Here is a 22,886-nt window from a genome sequence, read left to right as displayed (position 1 = left end):
TTTACAGTATATTTTGAATATGAGAAGGTATATTTCGGTATATTTCGTCATGAATAAGTACGCGGTCACACTGACGGGACGCCGGTAAATTTCGCAATCCAATCTCCAATCGATAGTGCCCTCTTTGGTTTGACGCCTCTACGTGTTTATAATTATTAAATTACGCTGATAAACATACTATATTAGTGTATATAGTGCTTTTCCTTATCGGGTCGTTGCCCGTGACGTATTGTGTGTGAAAAGTGATTCAAGAGAAGTACTTTTCGTAAGCTCGTAAGATAGTGCCCGAGAGTGGCTTCGCTTCCCCTGTTGCGGCGTCCACAAAAGGTTAGTTGATGTAAACAAACAAATGTTTCTACTGGGCGTCATGCATGGCATTGAGGGAACGTGCAAAGCAAGCACTTTTGGGTTGTAGTTGAAATCAACAAGTTGTTCGTTTGCGTGGGGCCTGTTTCGTGGCCAGTAATTGAGTTTATGGGCAATTTCACGTGCTGTGCTCTAATAAATGGAATGCCCACAACCCTTGGCTGATTTGACCCAATTATTCCGCTCTTTCCCCTTGCCACTTGTTGCCCCTTGGTCTTGGAAGCTCTCCACCCATTCATAGGCTATTTTTCACTCAAAATGTCGCTTTTATTAGGCTTACTAAGTGGTGTGGGGGATCGGGGATCGTTGATAAGCGGCCGCAAACATATGTAGGAGGGGGAAAATTACGCGGTAACTTTCGTAACGCGAGTGGTGGTGCCAGTGTGTGTCAGTCGAGTGGAGCAGTTTGCCAGAAACGGATGGGGCCATGGAACCTCAACAGAAGCCAGAATACAGCGCGGAATATTTCCAGAAAGCTCTGGCCAAAGCTTACCAAAGCACAGATCTGCGCGTGGAAAACTTTCGCATCGAGGTTCTAAGCCAAAATGGGGAGAACTTTTGCAGCGTCATCTACCGCGTGGTAGTGGAATTTCGCAAGTCAGCCGCCGCCCCCTTGGAGACGGGTCGCTACATCCTCAAGGATTTGCTGCCCGTCGTGGCGGAGCTGGGTACCAACGAGAAGACCATGTTCGAGGAGCTGCTGCCAGCCATGGGTGCCATACTGGAGAGAGCGCCACCCAGTCTGGGCGAGCACAAGCTGAGCGCTGAGTGAGTAATACTGCCATATCCTATGCTGTGAATGCTCTGTATACTTTTGATTGTTTGCTTCAGTTGCCTCTTGGCCGAGGCAGCCAACGGCAAGGAGGTGTACGTACTGGAGGATCTTGGCGCCCTGGGCTATGCCTCAATGGATCGCTTTCGGGGTCTGTGTCGGGAGGATGCGCAGATGTGTCTGCGAAAGATGGCCCAGTTTCATGGCGCCTCGATGATCCTGTGCCAGCAACAACCCGACCTTGTGGCTAGACTTTCGCCCTCACATTATGCCAGTGGACTGTCGGATCCCTTTGCCCAGGTCATTGTGCTCGGTGGAACCGAATACGTGGCCGATGTGTTTGCCCAGGAGCTGCCGCAGATAGCTCACAAAATGAAGGCTCAGCTACCAGATGGATACTCGGAGCGAATAATGTCCGTGGTCGATCCCAAGAACTCTGCCTTCAATGCGATTGTTCATGGCGATCTGTGGGTGAACAACATGATGCTCGATCGAAGCAATGGCAACGCAATACTCGTGAGTAGAATGGCCCTTAAATGAGCCAACAAAATAATCCCTAGAATTCCCATTTCCCATAGGTGGACTTTCAGAACTGTTTCCTGGGCAGCCCGGCCATCGATCTGCAGTTCTTTTTCTACACCAGCCTGCAATTGGAGGTGCTGCTCCACCAGCAGGATGCACTGCTGCAGCACTATTACCACAGCCTCACCGATACCCTCAACCTGGGCGGCTATTGCGGCTATCTGCCCACCTTTGGCCAGTTAATGGACGAGATGCAGCGCTGCTTGTACTATGGCTACTATGCCGTTGCCTGTGAGCTGCCCATCTGTTGCGCCTCCGCCGAGGCCAGTGCCGACTTCAATGTCCACACCTTTGCGAATCCACAGGCCATGGAAATGAAGCGTCGCCAGCTGTTTGCCAGCGAGCGAGTGCGTCAGACGGTCAAGGCTGCACTGCTGACATTCGAGCAGCAGGGAATACTGGAAATGCCCTAGAAAATGGTGCTGTAAATGTATTATGGATTACGTATAGTATTCTGTAGGTTTCTGTAATGTATTTTAGAGTAATTCTGTTCTTAAATGTTTCTTCACGTTTTAATGTACATTTTCCACTGATTGTAGACGAGTATGAAATCATTTAGGGGTTCCTACAGGTATATACATATACGTATATATGTATATTTAAATGGAAATACTATTACCTTTATCGATTCATTAGGGACAGGCACTCCACTCCACTGTACTCATTCCCTTCAGCTTCCTCAGCTCCAGTTAGCTGCCTGTGCCTCCACTCAAGTGTTACTTGTGTTTAGAAATAAATTTCGTTGTCTGCCAAAAGTTTCGAGGGGTGATGGTAGGGGCCAAGATTTACGTGTGTGATGCAAAATGCATGGCTGCATTGAGTGCGATAAAGTTGTAGCTCTGTTCCCCGACTGCCTCCACTAAATATGCAAATCGCTTTGCAGTTGTTCTTAGAAACTTGTCAGCTGCCAAGTGTAAGCCAAGCCGATGCCAAAACGCAGGCGAAGCGCATCGAGGAGCGTCGAGTCGAGTCGAGGCGGAGCGGAGCGTGGGAGCCAGAAAGTGCATTTGACGCCAATGCTACTTGGGATAACTTGTACTCCTTGCAAGTGTTTAGAAAGCAATTTATTGTTTTTGCTCTGCAGTATCCAGTCCCATCCAATCCCATAGAAAGCTTCCATCATGCGTTTATTCCTTATTTGAACCATGAGCCGAGATTTAGTTTGGATTTTTTATACCTTCCTTGAACTCTTTGCAGATCCTCCTCTCAAAAATGACTTCCCTTTAAGCTCCGAAATGTTTGCTTCCTTTTTGGACAAGGGTTTTTTGTTCCTCACATTGCAATGGCAGACATTTTGGCACTGAGACTTGGTCTAGTGGGTGGAGGGAGGTTACTGCCTGCACTGCTTGAAGGCATTAATTGCATTCTGCAGCATCGTATTGCACTTTCAATTAGTTGCAAATGCCTCAAACGTTGACTGAGACTCGGACTCGGCATCGGAGTCTGCCCAACCTCTTTCCGGATACAGACAGTGGCAGGATGTAACAGGAAACGGAAGTTAAGTGCTGAGGCGAGGCGTTAAGTAAATGCAACCCCAGATGAAAGCAAGAAGCCAGCCTCTACGCATTAATTGGAAGGTGACGATGATCTGGGTATGGGTTGGGGCCACCGGCACCGGCACCCTCAGACACATTGCAACATTGCATTCACTTTGCTTGGCAGCCCCATTTCCTTTTCCTTGCGCATCTTCTCTCTTTCAAAGTGCAAACAAATGCAGTGCCAGTTCCAGGGAGACAGGTATTTGGGGAGTTTGCCTTAATGCATTTCAAAATTGATTTATGGGTTTTCTTTTGACCTGCCCCACCATCGCATGGATTTCTGTTTCTGTTTGGTTTTGCTCCGTTTCGTGTTTGTTTTCAAATGTTAATTAAGGTTTACAATTACCCATGGGATAGGCCAACGGGCTGGGAGTTTGGGAGTGGTAATTGAGCGACAGTTGAAACGATTTGTGTGGATTGTGTCTTGGGAGGAGCTGGGCTTGGTCTTCGCCTTGGGGTTGCGTTGAGCAAACACCTGATCTGTAAGATTTTCGGTGCTCAAGGAATCCCCCCCCCAGAGGGAAGGATCTCTGCTGCGATTAAATCTATCCATATCCATTCCAGCACTAGTATTTCTGGCTTGAACTTTTATCAATTAGCCGGCGAAACTACTGGAAGCCATGGAGGGTTCACTCGCTGCCACTGGGGCATACAATTAAAAGCAATAAATTTACACATGCAACCATAAATCAAAGTCCGATCATAATCTCCCCAAGCAAATAGAGAGAAAAATCCCAAAAGCGAAACACTCTGCTTCCGCTACAGAACTTCCTCCATTTCTGCAGCCAAAAGTTCCACCATAATCCGGACCGGAGGAGTCGTCGCTTCGCTTTCGGTTTGCTTTGGCTTGCTTTGGCTTGCTTTGGCTTGCTTTGGCTTGCTTCGTTTATTAATTGTACAACTGTCTCCAATCATAATTAATGAACTTTCGGCACATCCTTTGCCGCAAAACTCCACATATCTCCGCCCCAGCAGCTGCTGGAATGCCGACTAAAACCGATATATAAACACAAATGTTTTTCTTGGCACACCATAAATCTTTCGTTTGGCTAAATCTGTGCTGCTTGCTGGGGGGTTTGGTTTTCCCTGCCCTCCCCTTAGTCTTCCCTGGTTAGGCTTCTCTTATTTTGCTGTTTTATTTGAGCTTAATGGTTGGCCTTTTCAATTAGACACATTAAAAGGATTTACTGGGATTAGGTCAATTGTTTTGGGACAAATTGTGATTGAGTTTAATGTGGAAATTCGATGATGCGAATCGTTAGAGCAAGAAATAAACCAATATAGATAGAGTTCTTCGAATGTATAAATAAAATATAGAATATATTTTTCACGAGTTCTGAAGACATTTAAATCCCAAATGAATCGTTTTTGAGATGCTCAATCATCATCAAACGAGTATACTCAATCGTTTTAAAAACCAACCTCAGGCATTATCTACAGAACTAATTAAAGGTAGAGCTCTGGTCTGAAGCATGTAAACCTTCTCCCATATGGCATGACTTTCTGTGCTCAATGACTGGCTGCTCTCCACTGGTGCTTAAGTGGAAAATTACATATGCAAATCCCTAATAATTATCAGCCAGTATCTGCATCCACGCATCCCCCATTAATTGTGAAAAAGAAAAGCTCAAAAATACACACTGAAATTGCGATAATTTTTCATTTAGTCGAGGCTTTTCTGCCACTCGTCAGCGGTGTGCTGTGCGGCTCATTTATCAACACGTTGTGTATCTGTTGTGTGTCTGAACGAAATTTAAATAAATTTAGAAATGATGACAAAAGCTTTTCCAAGCAATCCAAGTAATTATGCACACATGGCAGCCCAGTGTGGAAGCAGTGCGGTCCGTGGTCCTCAAACATTAACACTTTTCGCAAAAATCATCTGGAGGATAAATGGAAGGATCATTAGTCATTGGCCACACAACCCCACAAAACCCTAATCACATACATGTGTGTGTGTGTGTGTGTGTGTGTGTGCACCCACCCCCAGACACCGTGCACCGTTCGTTTCTTTCTGGGTGGGAATGCGGGTGCTATTCGTGATTAAATCTTACGGATAGTCTCAGTATTCATATGTAAATTCTGTACGGCAACTTGACTTGCGACAAAGTATGTCCTTTTGTTCGCTATTGTCTGTGTCAAATTATTTATTGGGCATCATTTACATTGATTGAGGGATGGTCATGGGAAGGCTAGAGCATCAAATTACAACCATTATCCACACGATTTTCAGAATATTTATCCAATTTAAACCGCTGCAGAATGAAAATATAGGAAATTTACATCCGAATAAACTATAGATGGCTTGAATCGAGCTAGTTATCGGCCAAAACTGATGGTAAGAATAAATACTTTATGATTTATGCAGCCCGCTTTAAAATCTCTTTATACATTTGCTTTAAGATATTTCAAAATGGAAGAACCAAAGAAACTGCAAGACATGCCCTTCGACATCCTACATCGGATATTCAAAATGCTTAAATTTGGCGATCAAATGCAGTTGGCCTGTCTCCATCCGAGGTTCTGCGATGTCGTGGCTGAGCATTATCGCCATAAATTCACATCGTTTGTGTTCAACCAATGTGAACTATATGTGAATCTATTAATTCTTGTAAAGCTGTGCGGTTCCACAATGATCCATATAACATTTGACAACACCGCTGATGTTGAATATTTGTTGCCCGCTGTGGAACGATATTGTATCAATTTGGAAACCATTAGCTTTACGACCAGCGAATATAATTGCAAGGCAATCAAATTATTTTTGGAAAGAAATGCAACGCTGAAATCCGTTGAATTGGTGATGAATTGTAGTAACCATAGATCGGGTATTCATGAGGCCATCTCCATGCTCGAATCTATTCCAAACATTAAGCGTTTGCAGCTGCACAACTTCCCTGGCCATTCTCGTGAGTATTCCAAACATTACCAATCATAATACTCCTAGTAATCATTCATTCTTTTGCCTTTCAGTGATTAAAAACAAGATTAAGGGCTTTGTGCACTTGGAAGAACTGACTGTCGGCGATTACTTTCCATATGATTCAGTGCCAAAGTGGCGCTTCGATATTTCTGATCTGCTATTGAGGCTAAAAAACCTGCGCCGTCTGACAGTTATAAATAGGATTGTGTTCCTAAACAGGAAACTACAGGAACCACTCCTGGAGGAGCTTACACTGATACAATGCGATCTCAACTTTAAGAAACCATATTTTCCCAAACTGTTATCGTTCCATATCGAAAGATCGATGTATCCGACTAAAGAGCGATTGTTGGGTTTCATACTAAAACATGCCACTACTTTGAAGCGTCTCCATGTAATGACAGGTTACATGAATTATGCAGGTGATGGCATTTTTCGGATGAGGGTTCACCTATCTTCTGAATTTGGGTATACACGCGTTCATAGGACAATACAATGTAAACAGCTAAGAGGACTTCAACGGTCTATGATTACTGAAATGTAATCTAGGTATTTCTTTCATGTCTATCATCTATGTCATCTGTTTGTTTTCTGGTCACTCGACTCTCAATAACTCTCAGATACAAAGGACCATGATGGGCATTGGTTCTCCCTACTCCGTTTCTCTCCTCTCCATACACGCTGTCCCAAAACTTGAGACACATAAGAATAAAACTAGAAAATAAGCAGTTAGTGAACGATAATTCACTGAGAATAATCTTACGATTCGAATTATTATTATTTGTTTTGTTTTGTTTGTTTTTAATACGTTGTAATTTTTAAGAGTAATATGTTTTGGTTTGCTTTTCTTTCAATGTTTTGGATCTTCAGGAAGAAGTGATCTGTATTTTAGGTGCCTAAGTTAATTATGTATGTATAAGAACTTCAAATGTATGTATGTAAGACATATTTTATACATGAATTGCTTATGGGAATGCAAGGATAAACTTCTATGCAGAGAAGTTTCCTCTCTTTCCTATATTTTCGTGGCAAACAAATCGAATGCAATTACTTAAACAGCTCTCCCTCTAGCCATAAAACCGATAAATTCCTCATGTGATTGTTGAAAACGTTTTCCGTTCGTTACAGAACACTTTTCTTTATGACATTTACGCGAAGCAATAAAAACTAAACAAATCCTCAATTTTTTTTTTTTTTATTCTCTTAAATGCTAATGTCCCTGCAGTGGATGGATGTGTTCGAGGACGTGGATGTGGGTTCGGGGAGGGGGCTGTAACCAGGCGACCCATAGTTATCTTTTACGATCCGCACAGACATGAGCCAAAAAACTAATTACCTCAAACCAAGCAGCTTTTATGGTCGTCGGTGTGTGGTTTCGTTTCGGGCACTTTCAATATAATTTTTAATGTCATCTTTGCGTACGATTTGAATACTGCAATCGATGAAATTGTGGGCCCACCCTCTTGAATAAAGTTTTATGGGACTTTCCTTGGGTCCTGTCGGAGACGAGGCGGAAAATTTGTTGGCCCGTAACAGCGCAGTGTCGCCAAATATTATTCCTAGTGCATACTGTGCTCCAAGGAGTTGAGTGATGTGTGAAAAGGTTTTCGACACTTAGGCAGTGAATTTATGGCGTCTGAAAGTTACATTTTTTGAAATTTTATTATTCGTATTTCGATGGCGGATGAAGATAGTTTGGGGTCCTTGTTGGTTAGGGAACTCGGAGGAAGGTTTTTTTTTTGTATGTTCCTTGCATCACAAATACATTTTTCTATTATTTTTTAAGAAGCATAATTGTTTGCTACGGCACACAAACAGCCGATTAAAATTTTGCAGATTTCATGCTTGCAAGTATTTTGGCTTCATTGCAAAATTTTGGATTTTGGATTTTGCTCGTTACTCGTTTGTAATAAAATAATTATTATTTGGATCTTTGGTATTATCGACTAGTAAATCTGTATTTAATTTGGATTACATTTTACAGAAATATGATTGTTTAATCAAATGTTGTGTGGCCCCCAGAGCCGATTTGTCCTGGCTTAACAAATAGGAAGCTTCATCCCACGATGAAGCAATTGTGTCAAACTCATTGGTTGGTCGCCTCCTTGTCGTCTTTCTGGGCTGTCTCCGCAAGCTAATCTTGGGCGTTGTTTGACTCAACGGACTCGTGGGTGTTCTTCGGCCCAAAGAACTCCTCAGTGGTGTTCGGATCAAAGAACTCAGTGGAGTTTAGTTCAATGGACGCTTGGGTCTGGTTTAGCCCAAAGGACTCTTTGGTGTCGTTTGGCTCCAAGGACTCTTGGCAGTTCTTCGGGTCCAAGGACTCTGTGGTGTTTTTCGGGTCAGTCGACTCTTGGATGTTCTTCGGCTCAAAGGACTCTTGAATATCGTAGGTCTCTTGGTTGTCGTTCAGACCAAAGGACTCTTCGGTCTCTAGGGTATCGTTCAGCACAATGGTCTCTTGGTTATCGTTCAGCCCAAAGGACTCTTCGGTATTTAGGGTATCGTTCAGCAAAATGGTCTCTTGGTTATCGTTCAGCCCAAAGGACTCTTCGGTATTTAGGGTATCGTTCAGCAAAATGGTCTCTTGGTTATCGTTCAGCCCAAACGAATCTTCGGTGTTGTTCTGCTCAAGGGACACCAGGGTATCGTTCAGCACAAAGGACTCTTGGGTGTTCAAATCTCCCACAGCTTTCCCACATCTATGGAATTTTTCGAGCAGTTTTAGTTTTTCCAGTTGAAGATCTTTTTGCTGCTGGTTCCACACGTAGATCGGGGGTATGCCGAAAAGCAAGCACAGACCTAGGACACAAAAAACCCATGAGGATAAAGGATATACAGCACCATAGATGCAGCAGCAACAGCTCTCACCGATTTTAGCCAGAGTAACGCCATCGAATGAAGATCCCACAATAAATACGGTCACGAACATATTCACCCATTTGAAGGCCTCTAAGGGCTGCTCCATACTAGCAATCAATCGCATTTTGGCCAGAAAGTTGTTGAGGAAGTTGGTCACCCTGTCGCTCCACTGAGGGCAAATAAACAGCGTAATGTTTGGGTATTCCTGAATGGGACCTCCTTCGTAAATTTCACAGCTGCGCAAATATAGCCCATAGATCATGCTGATTGATAGCACTGCCAAGGCCAACAGGATCGCAGCACAGATCACTGATTTCATGGCTGCATAATCGATGAATATGTGTAGAAGAACAAAAGCCAGAAGGCTGGGCCGCCAGTCGCACCAAAGGACCAATTTCTTTAGCTCGCTCACAAGGCAACCGTTGCGGTTGCAACAAGCGGAATGCGGCGCCTCGTGCTCCTCCTGCACCACTACCAATTGCTGCTGTTCGGAATTCATTTTTATTCTGAATTTATTTTGTTGCTTCTCACTGTAGCTCCGTAGTTGATTTGAGTTCTGTGACAGAATTGAATCAATCTTGCCTGCCTTCTGACAGAACAGATTCAAAAAGCATAACAGCCTTGATTTGCTTCACCTTTTTGTCAATTTCTGGTTGTTCTCGAAAGTCGAGCCAAGACCATGTGTTGCCAAACTCAAGAAAAAAACTTTCATCGTGGAATAAAATATGCACAATAAATTGGCCCTGATTATGCGGTGGGTGGATGAATGGATGGGGGGACGGGATGGTACTGGACCCAAAAGGGTTGCCATGTGGCACACACGAAATGTGGTTTAAAATCTGATGGCGTGATTTTTGCATAAAATTGATTTCAAATTGTGTTTTTTTGTTGACTTTAAACATTCCACTTCTGAATGATTTTTTTAAAGCCTTTGATCCGAACCGTCAACAAGTTTTTGTTCTCTTCAGAGGCCCGCACATTTTTGTGCAAATAATTGTGGCACGAGGTGTGACCATCGCCCATTGAGAGAGTGCGAAGAATGCGAATGGCACTCAGCCTTCTGCCGATTCGATTGATTTGTCAAAGGCATTACGTTAATATTTTGGGCAAATAATACCGCTCGATGGCGTCAAAATGACATCGAGTGGTTTCCATTTTCCACCCTCTTAACTTTGGAAAAAAAAAGGGAAGCCTCTGAGAGATTGGACTTGATGAAGTGTCACAAGGCTTGTGAGGTTGGGCCGCCGTTGAAGGGCCGCCTTTCCGGCAAGGCAAATCTGATCAAAATATTAATTAAAATTCAATGATATCTATGGATTGGTAATGTTGCTTGGATTGTAGTGTGAAAAATTAGCTGTCTTAGTAGTCATATGTTTCAAAAAGTGCATGGCAAAGGCTTTTAAATATTCTTAACAGATAGATTTATGCTAAGTACTAATGCGAATAAGTCCCAGAGGCTGTTAACATGACATTCCCCTCAAAATACCCTCCACCGTACTTTTGTAATCAATAAATATAAAGTTTTTATTCAATGCATTCCATTATTACATTACACCTGCCTCAATTTGCTGTCTGATATATTTGCATTCAAAAAATATTACCAATTTATGTCAACTTCAATTAGATTTACATGGAAATTAATATGCAAACAGTGAGATCTTTGTGTATTTGCCCGTCCCTGTGCGTGCGTCACGGGGCAGTTTAATTAAACTAAATTCCCCCATGGAGGTGCACACACGTCCAGCCCAGCCCAGGACATCGCACGCACAGATGCACACAGCACCATCCCGTACAGAGTACAGCGTACAGCAGCAGCATGCAGGATATTAGAATGTTTGACAAGTTGTCAATAGACGGACAGGGCAGAAAATTGCCAAAAGAAAATCAAATCGAATCGAATCTTTCATTTTGAATGTAAATTAAAACAAATACTTCTCGTACACATAAAATTACTTAAAATTGCAATGAGTTTCTTGGGTTCTCTGTCACAAAAATCAAAGTCGAATGCATGGAATGCAAATGCCAAATGTTCCCTAAGACGGGGACAGCATGAGCTCAAAATCTGAGCAGACTCGTGTTACTTTCTGACCGATAAAGTTGTCATATGAGAGTGTTCCTTCAGACTCCTTTAACTTATTCTTCCTTGTCGTCGTTGACTTTCTTTATGGGCAGGCAGGACAATGCCAGGAATTTCCTGTATTAAAATCGAAATTGCCTTGAGTTGCCGGGAAAATCAACCACCGCCTGACCCCAAGACTTGGCTCATTGTACGAGTATCTCTCTCTCTGTGAGATTGGTTGGGATTGGGGTTCGGGTCCTGCCCTCTTCTGTCCTATCCTGTCCTTACAGCTGTCAACATGTTTAATTGAAACTGACACTCAGTGTCATTTTATGGACATTGCCATGCGTTACCGTTACCTTAACTCTGTAGCTCTGTTGGTAACTGTAATTCGACTTGGCTTGATTATTGCGGAACACATTCCAAACGGGGAGGGATGCGTTAAGGTTGGGTAATGCATTGCGATGCGAATTCTGTTCTTGTGTTGTATATTAGTTAAATTTATGTCCGATTATTCCCCTGGGTATGGGTATTGGTGTATTTGCTTTGTCTTTTGGGTTTGTCTTATTTGATTTTCGATTTTGGTTTGAATGTGTTTCTGGAAAATGGAAATAAGGGTATTAAAAATAAGTGTGGAATGATTATAACCGGCACTTAACGAGTACAAAAAGGCACATGAGGTTCTGTCTCTCCCAGAGTGGCTTAGCTGTTAAGGGCTCTCTCTCCACAGAGTGGACACCACTCTTTGAAACCTTTAATAAACCATTTTCCAACATATTTTTAGAGCTCAACTGTCAATTTTATATAATTCTCCAAAAATCTTACGGCTTTCCATCCTTCAATCCCCAGCACTGACACTGACAAACCTTCATCTCCGCCTTTTCTTCGCCCATCCTTTTGGAAACACAAGAACTTTTGCCCTGGCAACACTTCAGTTATGGGCCCCCAGGCTCAACCTTACTGTAATTATTATTGCTAAGCTCCATTTCCCCCCCAAAAACAGAGAGAGGACACATCAGGAGCCCCAGCCCCCCATTTAATTGCAGACTACTAGCAAATACTCAAGATATTTTTATGCAGGCAATTCGTATTTTTTCCTGTTTTCCCCATTTTTCGATAGGGGAAAAGACTTAGACTTGGGTGACTTTGGCCTCTTTTGTTTTCGTCACGGACGAGTGGCAGAAAGCAATCAGAGCCCAGAGCTCGACGAGAGTTCCTTTTGCCAAGAAAAGCAAAAATATCTTTAGCCACATTTCACTCTAGTATTTGTTCTCGTTTTTCTTCTGTGCGCATTTTTTCTGGCTGCTGTCGTCGTCGTCGTCGTGGGGCTTTTGTATTATTGGTGAAATTAGAATTTCTCATTAAAATAAGTGTTGGCCGAGGGACCCGCTTGACTTGAGACATTCAACCGTCTGTCCGTGGGCGACGGTGCGGCCCCTCGGCAAGGTGCTCGTCCATGGCAATGGACTTAAGTCGAAATTCCTTCTCTTTTTTTCCCCCCATTTCTGTTTATGCTTGGTCACTCATTAGTTGAGCTTGAAATCTGACAGACAGACGGATTCTGGGATTTCTTTTATTTTTATTTGTATCTTTATTTGTTATCTTCTACCCCACCACATTGTTCTGATACCGGAGATGGGTTTGGTTTGGGTTTGACTTGATGTTACTTTAACTCATTTCTACCTTTTAATGTCTTCTCTTTTGGAGTAATTAAAATGCCAACTCTTTTTCGTTTTATACCCAATTATTGCATGGCCAAAGTTCCTAATCTTGTACATCCTCAAAGGCAAGTCCTTTAGCGGCCTAATAGGCTTAAAACTGAAACACTTTGCGGTTAATTCGATGATTTCCAGTGGAATACACCTCAAGTGGATGGTATGATATTTCACTTAAATTCCTTAAATTCTATGAATTAATAAATGGCTAGCTACGTTACAAATGTAATAGTATTATTATGGTGAAACGAGTCTTTTACTTTGTAAAGCTTAAATCCATTTGAGAAAACCAATGAATTATCTGCGATAACTTTGGTATATGATACAGGCAGATTTTTCAGTCAGATAAGCCTTCTTTCAAGCCATTCCCATCTCCCTCTAACCGCAGAGTATGGTGCTTTTTCCGCCTGCACACACTGCAGCCGCAGAGAGCAACAATGTCTTGCTCTTTCCAACTAACTGTAAAGTTTGAATTGCAATTCGCTCATATCAGGAAGGTGACGCAAAGAAGAGCCCTATGACATCACAGTGCATGCACCCAAGCAGGGCGCTCTCCCACACAATGCACTGAGCAAATGGAGAAAGGGCAGGGTCACCCTAAGCATACGCATAACTGCTGGACTTCCAGATAGAGAGGGAGAGAGAGAGAGTGTGGGAGAGAGCGGCACCTCAGGCAGTTATGCGAGCACAACTTTTCGTTTGTTTGACTTACGCCACCATGACCACAGACACATACACAGACCCACACAGAAGTACACGAACATGGGAGATGTTTGATATGAGAGCGCAACAGTGTTGCTATTGGAAACAAGGGACAACAACGTGTCACGGGATGGGTGCCCATTTACATAACCTAAAAATATAAAACGTGTGATTAAAATGAGTGGTTTTTAAAATTCAATTAAAACAAGAAATTACCAGTAAGGAAGCTATTACGTACGCAAAAAGATCCCTTGCAGATGAAGTATAAGCAAGGATTCTGTGAAATTCCTTCACGCGCCCATCACTATTCCGTACTGTGAAGTGTGGGGGGTAAAGTTTGGGTTTTGAACTTTTGCCTGTTACATTTAAGTGGCTGCTGCCATGTAGCAATTTTTGTTTTTTTGTTTTGTTTAATGTTATTTGAACAAAACAAAACTTTATGCAAACGAAACTTTGCGGAAATGTTTACTGGTCTTTCTGTGGCTGCTGCCGGTGATGCCGCTTCTGCCTCATGTGTCGCTGACAGTCTTCGATGTGCTCTGGGGGCCCAAGCCCCCCCATCTACATGAGCTGCAATAATATAGATAAAATACAATTTCTTAAGCAATTTTTGTTTAATTAATTCCGTATTACTCTTTTGTGTCTGTTACGTGCCTGGAATACCCCGCGTTGGCTTCTGTTTAATGTCTTCAGCAAAACAAACTCCATTTTGGCCAGCGTGCAGTCGCCCCCTCAGGACTGCATTTAATTTTTTATATTTTTTCTCTTGTACACTCTTGCAAGAGGTATTGCAATTTTGCTCAGAAGTTGGCCAGCCGTCGCGTGTGGCAGGCAAAAATATCAAAACTCCATTCTATCTGCATTTCTGTTTCTTTAAATCGTATTACTATATTATATCATATTAATGGCACAAAAAAAAAGAGTATCTGAAGTTTCGGCACCCGCAGATTGATTTTTTGTTTGTTTTTGTTTTTGTTGGCTGTGCAGTGTAATTAGCCACCTTCTTCTGGGCAGGACAGCTGCTCTGAGGTCCCCTGTGTCTTTTGGTGCATAAAAGGTTTAGGTTGACATTTTGCAGCAACAGTTTGTAATTTTCTTTCCTCGCTTTGCTTCTACCCCTTTTTTTCCTTAATATTCTAGCATTTTTTTACATTGCTCTGTTTTTTCTTACTAATTTCCTTTCGTTGTGCATTTTCTTTGCAGACTGGTTAATTACATTAGCAAAACGGTTCTGTTTTGCATTTCGATTTGGAAACCTTTCCGGAATCTTGCAGTTGACATTTTAAAGGGTAAGTCTTTTTTATTATTTTTAAAAATCTTTGCTACACTTAATTTAAAGTTTAAGTGTACTTTATTGTGGAGAATCTAAGCATTTTGTACACCCTATACGAAACCATTTTAATGGGAACTTTATTGCTTCCTTCAATCTCTTTCCAATCACACATATATACATACTAGCGCGATGTAACTCCACAGAATTGTAACACGTGATTCAATTTCGTTCGTCAATTTTAATTGATTGCCTCAATTGGTTTTGTTGTGCAGAACCCCCCGTATCGCACCGAAATCCAAACTTGGTTTTTATGTTCATGGCCACTTTATTTGTTGCTTGTTCTTCCTGTTTTTTTTTAGCCGATTTTTATGCGTTTTTAATGTGTAAAATGGCTGAGCAGCTACTCCTTTTTATATAGCGTTCCGTTCCAGCACGCAGCCACCCCTTTAATGTAATTCGATTCCTAAATGTATTCCAACTGATTTTTATGTGTGTGTTTCTACAGTTGTTTTATGGCCGTATTGTTATTTCGTCTGCGTTGCCATATGGGTGGGTGGACGTCGAGCCTCAGGGAGGGAAAAGCTCTCCATCATAAGAGTTTTTGGTGGGCGCCCAAGTATCCTTAAAGGTACCAAGTATGTCACCCTAATTAGCATATGAGTTGCGGCTATCTAACGGCAACCAGCGATTGTCCGCAGCTTATCGCAAACATTCCTCATCCCGGGAGCGCGACTGCCCCCCTTACCGACCCATCCATTAGCCATTAGCCGTTGGGTCCCGCACGACAATATTGACATAATCGACTTTCAGCTGCCGTCCGGCGACACAATTCAACCGCAAATGAGGCTTAGCCGTAAGGCAATGTCCCTGGCGACGATTACTTCAAAGTCTCTGCCACCCCACACACCTCACATCAGAGGACACCCCACCAGGACTCACCGCACCTAACCACACGGGTAGAAGGGGGGAAAACTTGCATTTATTTTCGATAGGATGGAGGGACGGACAGTGACCAAACAGTCAACAATGGGATATGTGCATTGACCGGAATGCGAGTTGGGGAGCACCACATTTAGTCGCAGCATCTCTGGAGGCTGCGGTCTGCCAGTTAAAGTTATTACAACAGCCCTAAAAAGGTGCAATTTACTGCACTATTCATGTGAGCAGGATACGATCCATTAGAGTACGTACCTTACAGATAAGATTTGCTGTCCTTATATTTTTTAACGTTCTACTTATCTTTGACAGCGAAATTATTCTCAGTGTAGTATTATCAGTGCTCTCTGCTTTGCTTTGGTTTCCTTTATTTTACTTTACTTATTGTTGCTGTACTTGTGCTTACTGAGAAGACTCGTTCAGAGAGAGGATCGTAAGAGAGACGAAATCGAAACCTTGTGGGTTGCTGAGCGCGAGTGAGAGGGAAATGTGCTCTTTACATGAATTGCGTTGTGTAAACATTTGGCAAAGTCCAAAGTACAAACTCTGCTCTCTCATAAGCAATGACGTCCCCGTTATTCTTGCCATTTATCTATTATATTACTGTACCTGTGCTGGGGAGATATACGCTTATAGAGATGCTCGTAAGAACGAGGCAATCAGAGCCTTTGTGTAGCTGAGTGCTAGTGAGAGGGGAGTGTCCTCTCTCCATGAATTGTGCAGGCTTCCCAGAGCTCTTTACTACTAATCTAACTGTTTTTGACAAATGCTTTTGATGCTCCCGAGTCCACTTACATGTAAACCATTCAAAAACAAGAATTTATAAGCCGAAACATACAAAAACATAACATTGCCAGGCATTTCCATTATAATTATGTTACCCGAGCCTTGCCCCAGGCGTACATACCGTGAATTATGCCATACAATAAACTAAGGCGTGATGTACGGGATGGTGGACATAAAATTGTCTAAATGAATGTTGCGCCCAGTCAGCAACAATAAAATATTAACATCAACTCTGGACCTGGTCGTGGATTTTACATCATTTTAATGAGCAACAACGACACCCACACGAATCCTCTCTAGAGGGACACACCACCGTGAAGATCTGTAAATTAAGATAAATAAAAATATGACAGCTGACACTAAAAGAAGCGTCGACGACGCAGCAAGTACTCATCATAATTAATGCCGCCGGGCTGCAGTGGAGTTTGGCGAAGGCAGTAAAACCTTCCAGGATTCATATGGATAATTAAGTTATGGGCTGGTGCAAACCCAAGGAAGGGTTTAAGTTCACAGATGGAGCTCGGCCCCTCAGCCAAAATGCCCTGCCATTGCCAATAAAATGATCGTAAAACTTTTCGGCCAAGCACTCAAAAATTCTCCCGGAAAACATGTTCCTAAGGCGCATATTTTAATTTCAAGATGGATTTGGAAAGGGTTCTACTCAGGGGGGTGGTGGTGGGTCATAAAAGGTCCAAGTGGACACTAAAAAGGTCTCGCCATTATTTGTTTATATAAATTCATTTTTATATTTTATGATTTTTTAATTAAGATGCAGCGTTTTAAATTTTTTGGGTTTTTTTTTCTTGAAAAAGTTACTACATGAATCTGTTTAAATCTGGTTCCGGTAAGGCCTGTCTCTCAAGCGGTTTAAATCTATTTCTTTACAATCATTTCAAACCTAAAAGAAAATTGGCCTCAAATCTGTCCGGAAATCTCCCTTGCCGCCCTTGCCTTCAATCAACCCATCATTGAACCCATCCGACTACCCTTCACCAATCAGCCAGAGAGTTCAACAATCTTCGAACTCCCTCCCCCATCCGAGCCACCCATCCGAGCATTGGCAACGTCCTGTTCCACTCCGCGAGCCCAGAGCCATATCATATCGGTTTCCCCAGATAGAATGAACTTTTATGCGCTTGTTAACAAAAGCGTGAAATTCAATGCCCAGGACGAACAAAACTCAACAGAACGGGGAAAAATATATAAAAAAAAAAAAAGAAAAATTTACGACACTGCGAATTAAACTTGATTTTTATTTAAATAAATTGCATTTTATATGCTCTGCTCCTCTCCTTCTTCTCCTCTCTACTTGGTAATAATAAGCAGGCAACGCTCATAATTTTCACCGGAATATGGCTACGAGGATGATGATGCGGGTAGAATGCGAGTATGTTGTGTGTGTGTGTGCCCCAGGATGGGGCAGGTCTGACTGAGTGACTGACTGGCGACGGTTTGGTGGCGCGCTTTATGTATTTTTATTTATTACAGCGCCAGGAAATGTTTGCTGATTTTCCGCTGGCACAATAAAAATCAACGCCAGCCAGAAATTATTTTCTAGACGAACGCGCCTTTCACAAATAAAATATAAAGCCAGGCAGAAAATATATCCAAATTGTACAGAATTTTTTTTGTGGATATCCACGACATGAGCGTCATTAAAAACGGAAATGTTTCTGCCTGCGTCACGAAGTATGCAACCAATTTGAATAGCACCAAGTGAAACGGATTGATATGGTCCTGTAGCAAGACTTATGGGGGAGGGTTATTTGGGACTCAGAGAAGCTTAAACTCCAGTTAACTCCAGAATATGATATCGTTTTCTTGACATTTTCTTTGCCCTATTAGACAATCTCATGGGTTTAAGAGTGGCGGGGTAATGGGTTTCCAAAATCGAATGAGGGAGAGAGGGCGGTACGCTCTCTTTGACTTCACTACTATCCCACACTGGGAGAGAGAGAGAGAGAGAGAGCGCACACTACAGGTTTTCTTTGTTGTAAAGATGTTTTCCACTCTTCCCTATAGCTTCCCTATTTTTCTACCAAATAAACATTTAACAATTTACTTTAATGAATTGAATTACTATGGATAATACTTTACACCAATAGAAAACCTCAATCGAGGTTACAACTTGCAGCAGACCCTTGGAAAAGGATGAAAGACTCCATTTTGTTAACTATATACTAAGTTATATTCCAAGAAGAACAAGGGAGAATCGGTTGATTCGATAGCCTTACTCAATGGCCCTTACGCGGCAGTAGTAGGGTTCCACCGTGTGCAGGGTGACCACAAAACTGAGCTTCATCTTCACCTGCCGCTCCCCAAGCGGCTCAAACAGGTAACTTCTCAGCAGGTGGGCCATTACCAGCTTGATCATGACCATGGCATAGCGCTGGCCTATACAGTTGCGGGCCCCCGTCAAGAAGGGTATGTAAGTGGTGGCCTCGATCTTGTGCTCGGCGTCGCGGGCCCAGCGATCGGGCTTAAAGACCAGAGGATCGGGAAAGAAATCCTTGCAGCGACCCATGTACATGGGCGAAATGACAACGTCGTGGCCCTTGGGTATGAAGAAATCATCTGGAAGGGATCAGAGTTAAGCGAGATAAAGGTTTCTAGGGGATTTTCTACTCACTGATCTGACAATTGGCCGTGGCCTTGCGTGTCAGCAGCGGAGCCGGGGGATACAGTCGCAACGTTTCCTTCAAGCACCACTCGAGGAACTCCATTTGACGGACCTGCTCTATGGTGATGGGTTCACTGGTGTCCTTGCCACATATCTGCCAGATCTCTTCGCGGCACTGCTGCTGGTAGTTCGTGTGCAGCGTCATGTTGTACATGAAGAACTTCAGGACAGTAGCCGTCAGATCGAAGCCCCCGAAGATAATTGTGTCCACCTCTTCGCGAAGTTCCTTTACCGTCAGCGACAGACCCTCGGGCGTCTTGGCCTGCAGCAGCGTGTCCAGAAACGAGAGAACCGGTCGCTGGTCCATCTCGGCGTCCTTACTGCTCATTGTATTCCGATTCACCTCATCCAGATTGAACTGGTGCTGGCGCTCCCGGACAATGCCCTCGGTGAAGCCGTGGAGTGTCTTCAGCAGCTCCTTCTCACGCTTGAACAGAGAGGTCCTGCGATAGATGAACGAGATGCGGTAGAAGATGTTCTTCAAGCGATAGTCAATGACGTGCAGGATCCTGCAGAGGAATGGCCCAAATTTGGTTAGAGTGGTAGAAAGCAGAAAGGGTTCTTCTTCCTAGCACTTACTCCCTAACCGCTTCAAGGTATGACGATCTCTTGCCCGACTGAGCATCCACAGATACCCCCAGCGCCGTCTCACAGATCACGTCCAGGGTATAGCAGCTGATCATATGCAGGAAGTCCAGGGGCTTACCGGACTCTGCATACTCGGCGACGCGGGGCAAAAGGATGCGGGACTGCCGCTCGAAGACCTCCATGAATTGCTTGATCATCGTGTGGTTGAAGGCAGGCGCGACGGTTTTGCGACGGTGCACCCACTTGTCGTAGTCGGCGGTGAAGATGCCCTCGCAGAGCCAGTTCTCGAACACCTTGTAGTCGGTGGTCTTCTGCAGCATCTGCTGGGCACTGCTCAGGGCCTGGATATCCTTAGGGTTGCAGTCGACCAGATAGAGCTTTGTGCCCAGCCATAGCTTGCCCCGATGATCCTTCAGATGGGTGTTCACAAGCTCCGAGGCCTTGCGGAAGGGATGCGGCCCGACAAGCTGAGCCAGAATGTGCAGGTGGCCGATTATGGGCAGGGAGGGCGGAGCCGGCCAAGTATTGGTGAGGCGATCGATCCTCGAATGGCGCTCGAACGCGTACAGCAGATAGAGGGACAGAGCGATGACTAGAAGACAGATCCCCAGCCAGAGAACCATTGCGATTGGAGTTCCTAACTGCACTACCTCGAGCGGATCGCGCACTAACCGTTTTAAGCGCGACAACCAATGGGTCTGGGTCACCAGCCCCAGGGGTCACCCAGCGCGACTGGCCCTAGATAATCCGGCCATAAACCAGGGGGGGCCGTTAAGCAATGATCCCGCTTTTTGTGTATTGTCTTATGTATATTGTGTTTTGTGCAACCGTGCACCGATTAAGCCCAAACTGTCGGGTCGACTACGTTATTAACACTGCGCATATATATGTCCGGACTACAGCTCCTACCCGTATATATTTGCATGTGGCAAGTGTATATGTATATTCAAGTATATTCAAATCACCGCAGCTGCGAAATTGAAGTGATCGAAGATTTAAACAAAATGTTAGGCATCGTAATACACAGAGGTCCCCGTCGAAACGGGGAATACTCTAACCAATGGAAAATGAAGTAGTGAAAACCCACACAGATTTAAGAATCATCATCATTTTAACACTCGAACTAAGAGTTCCGAATGATCACTGTTCGTGCCTTATTCGTAGAACTTATCTTTGTTTTATGATTGATTGAGTATTAAGTACCTTTCTTATTTGTCTTTTTTTTAATTTAATTTTATTTTTTTTTTGTATTTACATTTTACTACGCCTTACTTTCGGTGCTCACCGAACAGAGTTCGGTTCCGTCTAAGCAATAATCTATTTTATTCCCTAACACTTTTTATTTTATTTACCAAATTATAATTTCAACGAGTTTTTCGTATCTTGCATACAAATTCCTTTAAGTTGCTCATAAAAGCAACCACCCAGCTCGCTGCGGGTATACGGGAAGATAAATCGAGATTAGAATTATTCGGATCAGATTGTGGGAATACTCAGAACAATTATGGAATTATTATTCTTGGTTCTATTTCCACTGTTTCATGGCTGGATATGCTTGGCTTACATGTTTAAAGGTTTCGCTATATATTTGTGAAACGTATGGATGTTTACTCAAAGTGAAACTATTAAAAATTAATAAATTAATCGACTGTCAGCAGTTTCATAAATAAAAAAAAACCCCATCTATTGAAACTTGCAACTGTAAAAAAACACACTCAGTGCACCAAAAGGATGAAATCCCCAATCAGCTGTCAATTTTTCATATTTGTTAATTATAAAGTTTTGTTTAATTATCATTCACTACGCATAGAGCACACACGTTCAGAAAAATGATACTCCAGCCGGGGAAAATTGTTTGGGTCTTTTGTTTCTGGTCTTCCTCTCGACCAGCCGCCAATTCAATTCGCTGCCACTTCAATAGAGAGGCACTTTGGCAAAAAGCGGAAAATTCTCCTTCCCTTCCCCTCCACACAACATTCATATATTTACACTAATTAACACAAAAAGTCAACAGCGGACAGTAAAAAAAAAATACAATAAGAGAACGATGAACAATTGTAATTAATACGGATGGGAGTCGACTGAAAAATAATATTTCTGCCGGTCAACAATTCCCTCTGTCTCTCTGTGGGAAGCATCGAATTTTGTTTAAATGAAAAGCGCAAATGAATGACATAAATATGAGTTTAATTAAAATTATGCAAGTCTCTGCCATGGTACAATTTAATTTGAAATTATAGAAACTGAACAATATTCTCGCTATTTGAATGTAGCCCATCAATTTCTGATGGAAATTTTAGAGGAACTTCTGGATATCCTAACTGTTTATTGTTGTTTATTGATTCTACATTATTATCCAAGTATATTTTAAACATAAGTTTCAAAGTATTTCCTCACATTTTCATCGAAAAAAAAAACGTTTCGAGTGATACCCGAAGTATGTGGAACGTGGAAATGAAACAATACCACTCTTACAACTTCGTGAACAGCATTTTAGAACTGTAATCCTGCAAATGGAAGTCTTGCATGTACGTAGGGGGTTTTCTCTTATGCAACTATATTTTAAACGTATCTCTATCGCTATACCCCAAAGTAATTCCCTTCCCTTATCTGACTTGCCATTCGATGGAACTAATCACAACTAACTGGACAAAGTGCCACAATAACCCTTTGAAGTCCAAGAGAAGCCGAACAAATGTTTCACATAAATTCCATTATCTAATGGATGCCAATAAACAGTGATGTGCACACATACCCATGTACACACTCGTATGTGTGGATATAATACAGTTATGCACCTGACAGGACCACGAAGGAACATTGTCTCGAATGGAAAATTAAAAGTGATGCGTGGCTCCTTTCCTGGGGTTGGGTTGGCGAAACCTGAATTGGTTCTTAGGGCGGGTGTTGGGTTGCCTTCCTTTGGGCCATGGATGGGTAAGGTAGTTCAATCTAATTTGAATTTATGCACGAAAATGTTTACAAATTCATTAGATACTCTTCGACTTGCGTTGAGCAGAGATAAAGAAATGTCTCTCTCACAGAGTAGATTGGCAATAAAGGGTACTGCTCTCAAAGCTATACCAAAATACCTCAAATTCTAT

At 42.8% G+C, this 22,886-nt stretch overlaps 4 protein-coding genes across 7 annotated transcripts in view; 2 read left to right on the top strand and 2 right to left on the bottom strand.

Moving 5' to 3' along the window:
* Window positions 1-73: 73 nt before the first annotated feature.
* LOC111064884 overlaps window positions 74-22,886 on the top strand; it is a 69,409-nt gene continuing 46,596 nt past the window's right edge. For 2 of the 4 annotated variants that reach the window (XM_022352720.2, XM_022352719.2), the window contains exons 1-2: window positions 74-327; window positions 14,723-14,808. Coding sequence is in view for 2 of the 4 variants with exons in the window: in XM_022352722.2 (XP_022208414.1) it covers window positions 5,672-6,167; window positions 6,232-6,725 (990 nt within the window). In the remaining 2 variants the exon portion in view is untranslated. Of the gene's footprint in view, window positions 328-5,491; window positions 5,597-5,661; window positions 6,168-6,231; window positions 7,359-14,722; window positions 14,809-22,886 lie in introns of those variants that run through there. The other 2 variants (XM_022352722.2, XM_022352721.2) reach the window with 2 other exon arrangements.
* Window positions 675-2,254, top strand: LOC111064882. Its single transcript, XM_022352717.2, has 3 exons — window positions 675-1,134; window positions 1,198-1,654; window positions 1,717-2,254. The coding sequence occupies exons 1-3, from the start codon at window positions 794-796 to the stop codon at window positions 2,131-2,133; spliced, it is 1,215 nt and encodes a 404-aa protein (XP_022208409.2). The 5' UTR covers window positions 675-793; the 3' UTR covers window positions 2,134-2,254.
* Window positions 8,316-9,615, bottom strand: LOC111064881. Its single transcript, XM_022352715.2, has 2 exons — window positions 9,053-9,615; window positions 8,316-8,983 (listed from the first exon to the last, which is right to left on the bottom strand). Exons 1-2 carry the CDS (start codon window positions 9,540-9,542, stop codon window positions 8,316-8,318), a joined length of 1,158 nt encoding a protein of 385 aa, XP_022208407.2. The 5' UTR covers window positions 9,543-9,615.
* LOC111064880 (probable cytochrome P450 312a1) lies at window positions 18,560-20,570 on the bottom strand. Its single transcript, XM_022352714.2, has 3 exons — window positions 19,774-20,570; window positions 19,144-19,703; window positions 18,560-19,088 (listed from the first exon to the last, which is right to left on the bottom strand). The coding sequence occupies exons 1-3, from the start codon at window positions 20,403-20,405 to the stop codon at window positions 18,745-18,747; spliced, it is 1,536 nt and encodes a 511-aa protein (XP_022208406.2). The 5' UTR covers window positions 20,406-20,570; the 3' UTR covers window positions 18,560-18,744.

The sequence above is a fragment of the Drosophila obscura genome, unplaced genomic scaffold (assembly GCF_018151105.1).
Source record: "Drosophila obscura isolate BZ-5 IFL unplaced genomic scaffold, ASM1815110v1 contig_208, whole genome shotgun sequence".
NCBI classification, from domain to species: domain Eukaryota; kingdom Metazoa; phylum Arthropoda; class Insecta; order Diptera; family Drosophilidae; genus Drosophila; species Drosophila obscura.
This window is presented reverse-complemented; position numbering and strand designations above follow the sequence as displayed.

Excerpts from the sequence above, each read along its gene's own strand:
- LOC111064880 (XM_022352714.2), bottom strand. The coding sequence starts at position 20,405 with ATGGTTCTCTGGCTGGGGATCTGTCTTCTAGTCATCGCTCTGTCCCTC. Across the intron at positions 19,704-19,773 it reads TACCTTGAAGCGGTTAGGGA|GATCCTGCACGTCATTGACT; the intron begins GTAAGTGCTAGG and ends ATTCCTCTGCAG. Across the intron at positions 19,089-19,143 it reads CACGGCCAATTGTCAGATCA|ATGATTTCTTCATACCCAAG; the intron begins GTGAGTAGAAAA and ends GATCCCTTCCAG.
- LOC111064881 (XM_022352715.2), bottom strand. The coding sequence starts at position 9,542 with ATGAATTCCGAACAGCAGCAATTGGTAGTGGTGCAGGAGGAGCACGAG. Across the intron at positions 8,984-9,052 it reads CGTTACTCTGGCTAAAATCG|GTCTGTGCTTGCTTTTCGGC; the intron begins GTGAGAGCTGTT and ends TTTGTGTCCTAG.
- LOC111064882 (XM_022352717.2), top strand. The coding sequence starts at position 794 with ATGGAACCTCAACAGAAGCCAGAATACAGCGCGGAATATTTCCAGAAA. Across the intron at positions 1,135-1,197 it reads GAGCACAAGCTGAGCGCTGA|TTGCCTCTTGGCCGAGGCAG; the intron begins GTGAGTAATACT and ends TGTTTGCTTCAG. Across the intron at positions 1,655-1,716 it reads GCAATGGCAACGCAATACTC|GTGGACTTTCAGAACTGTTT; the intron begins GTGAGTAGAATG and ends CATTTCCCATAG.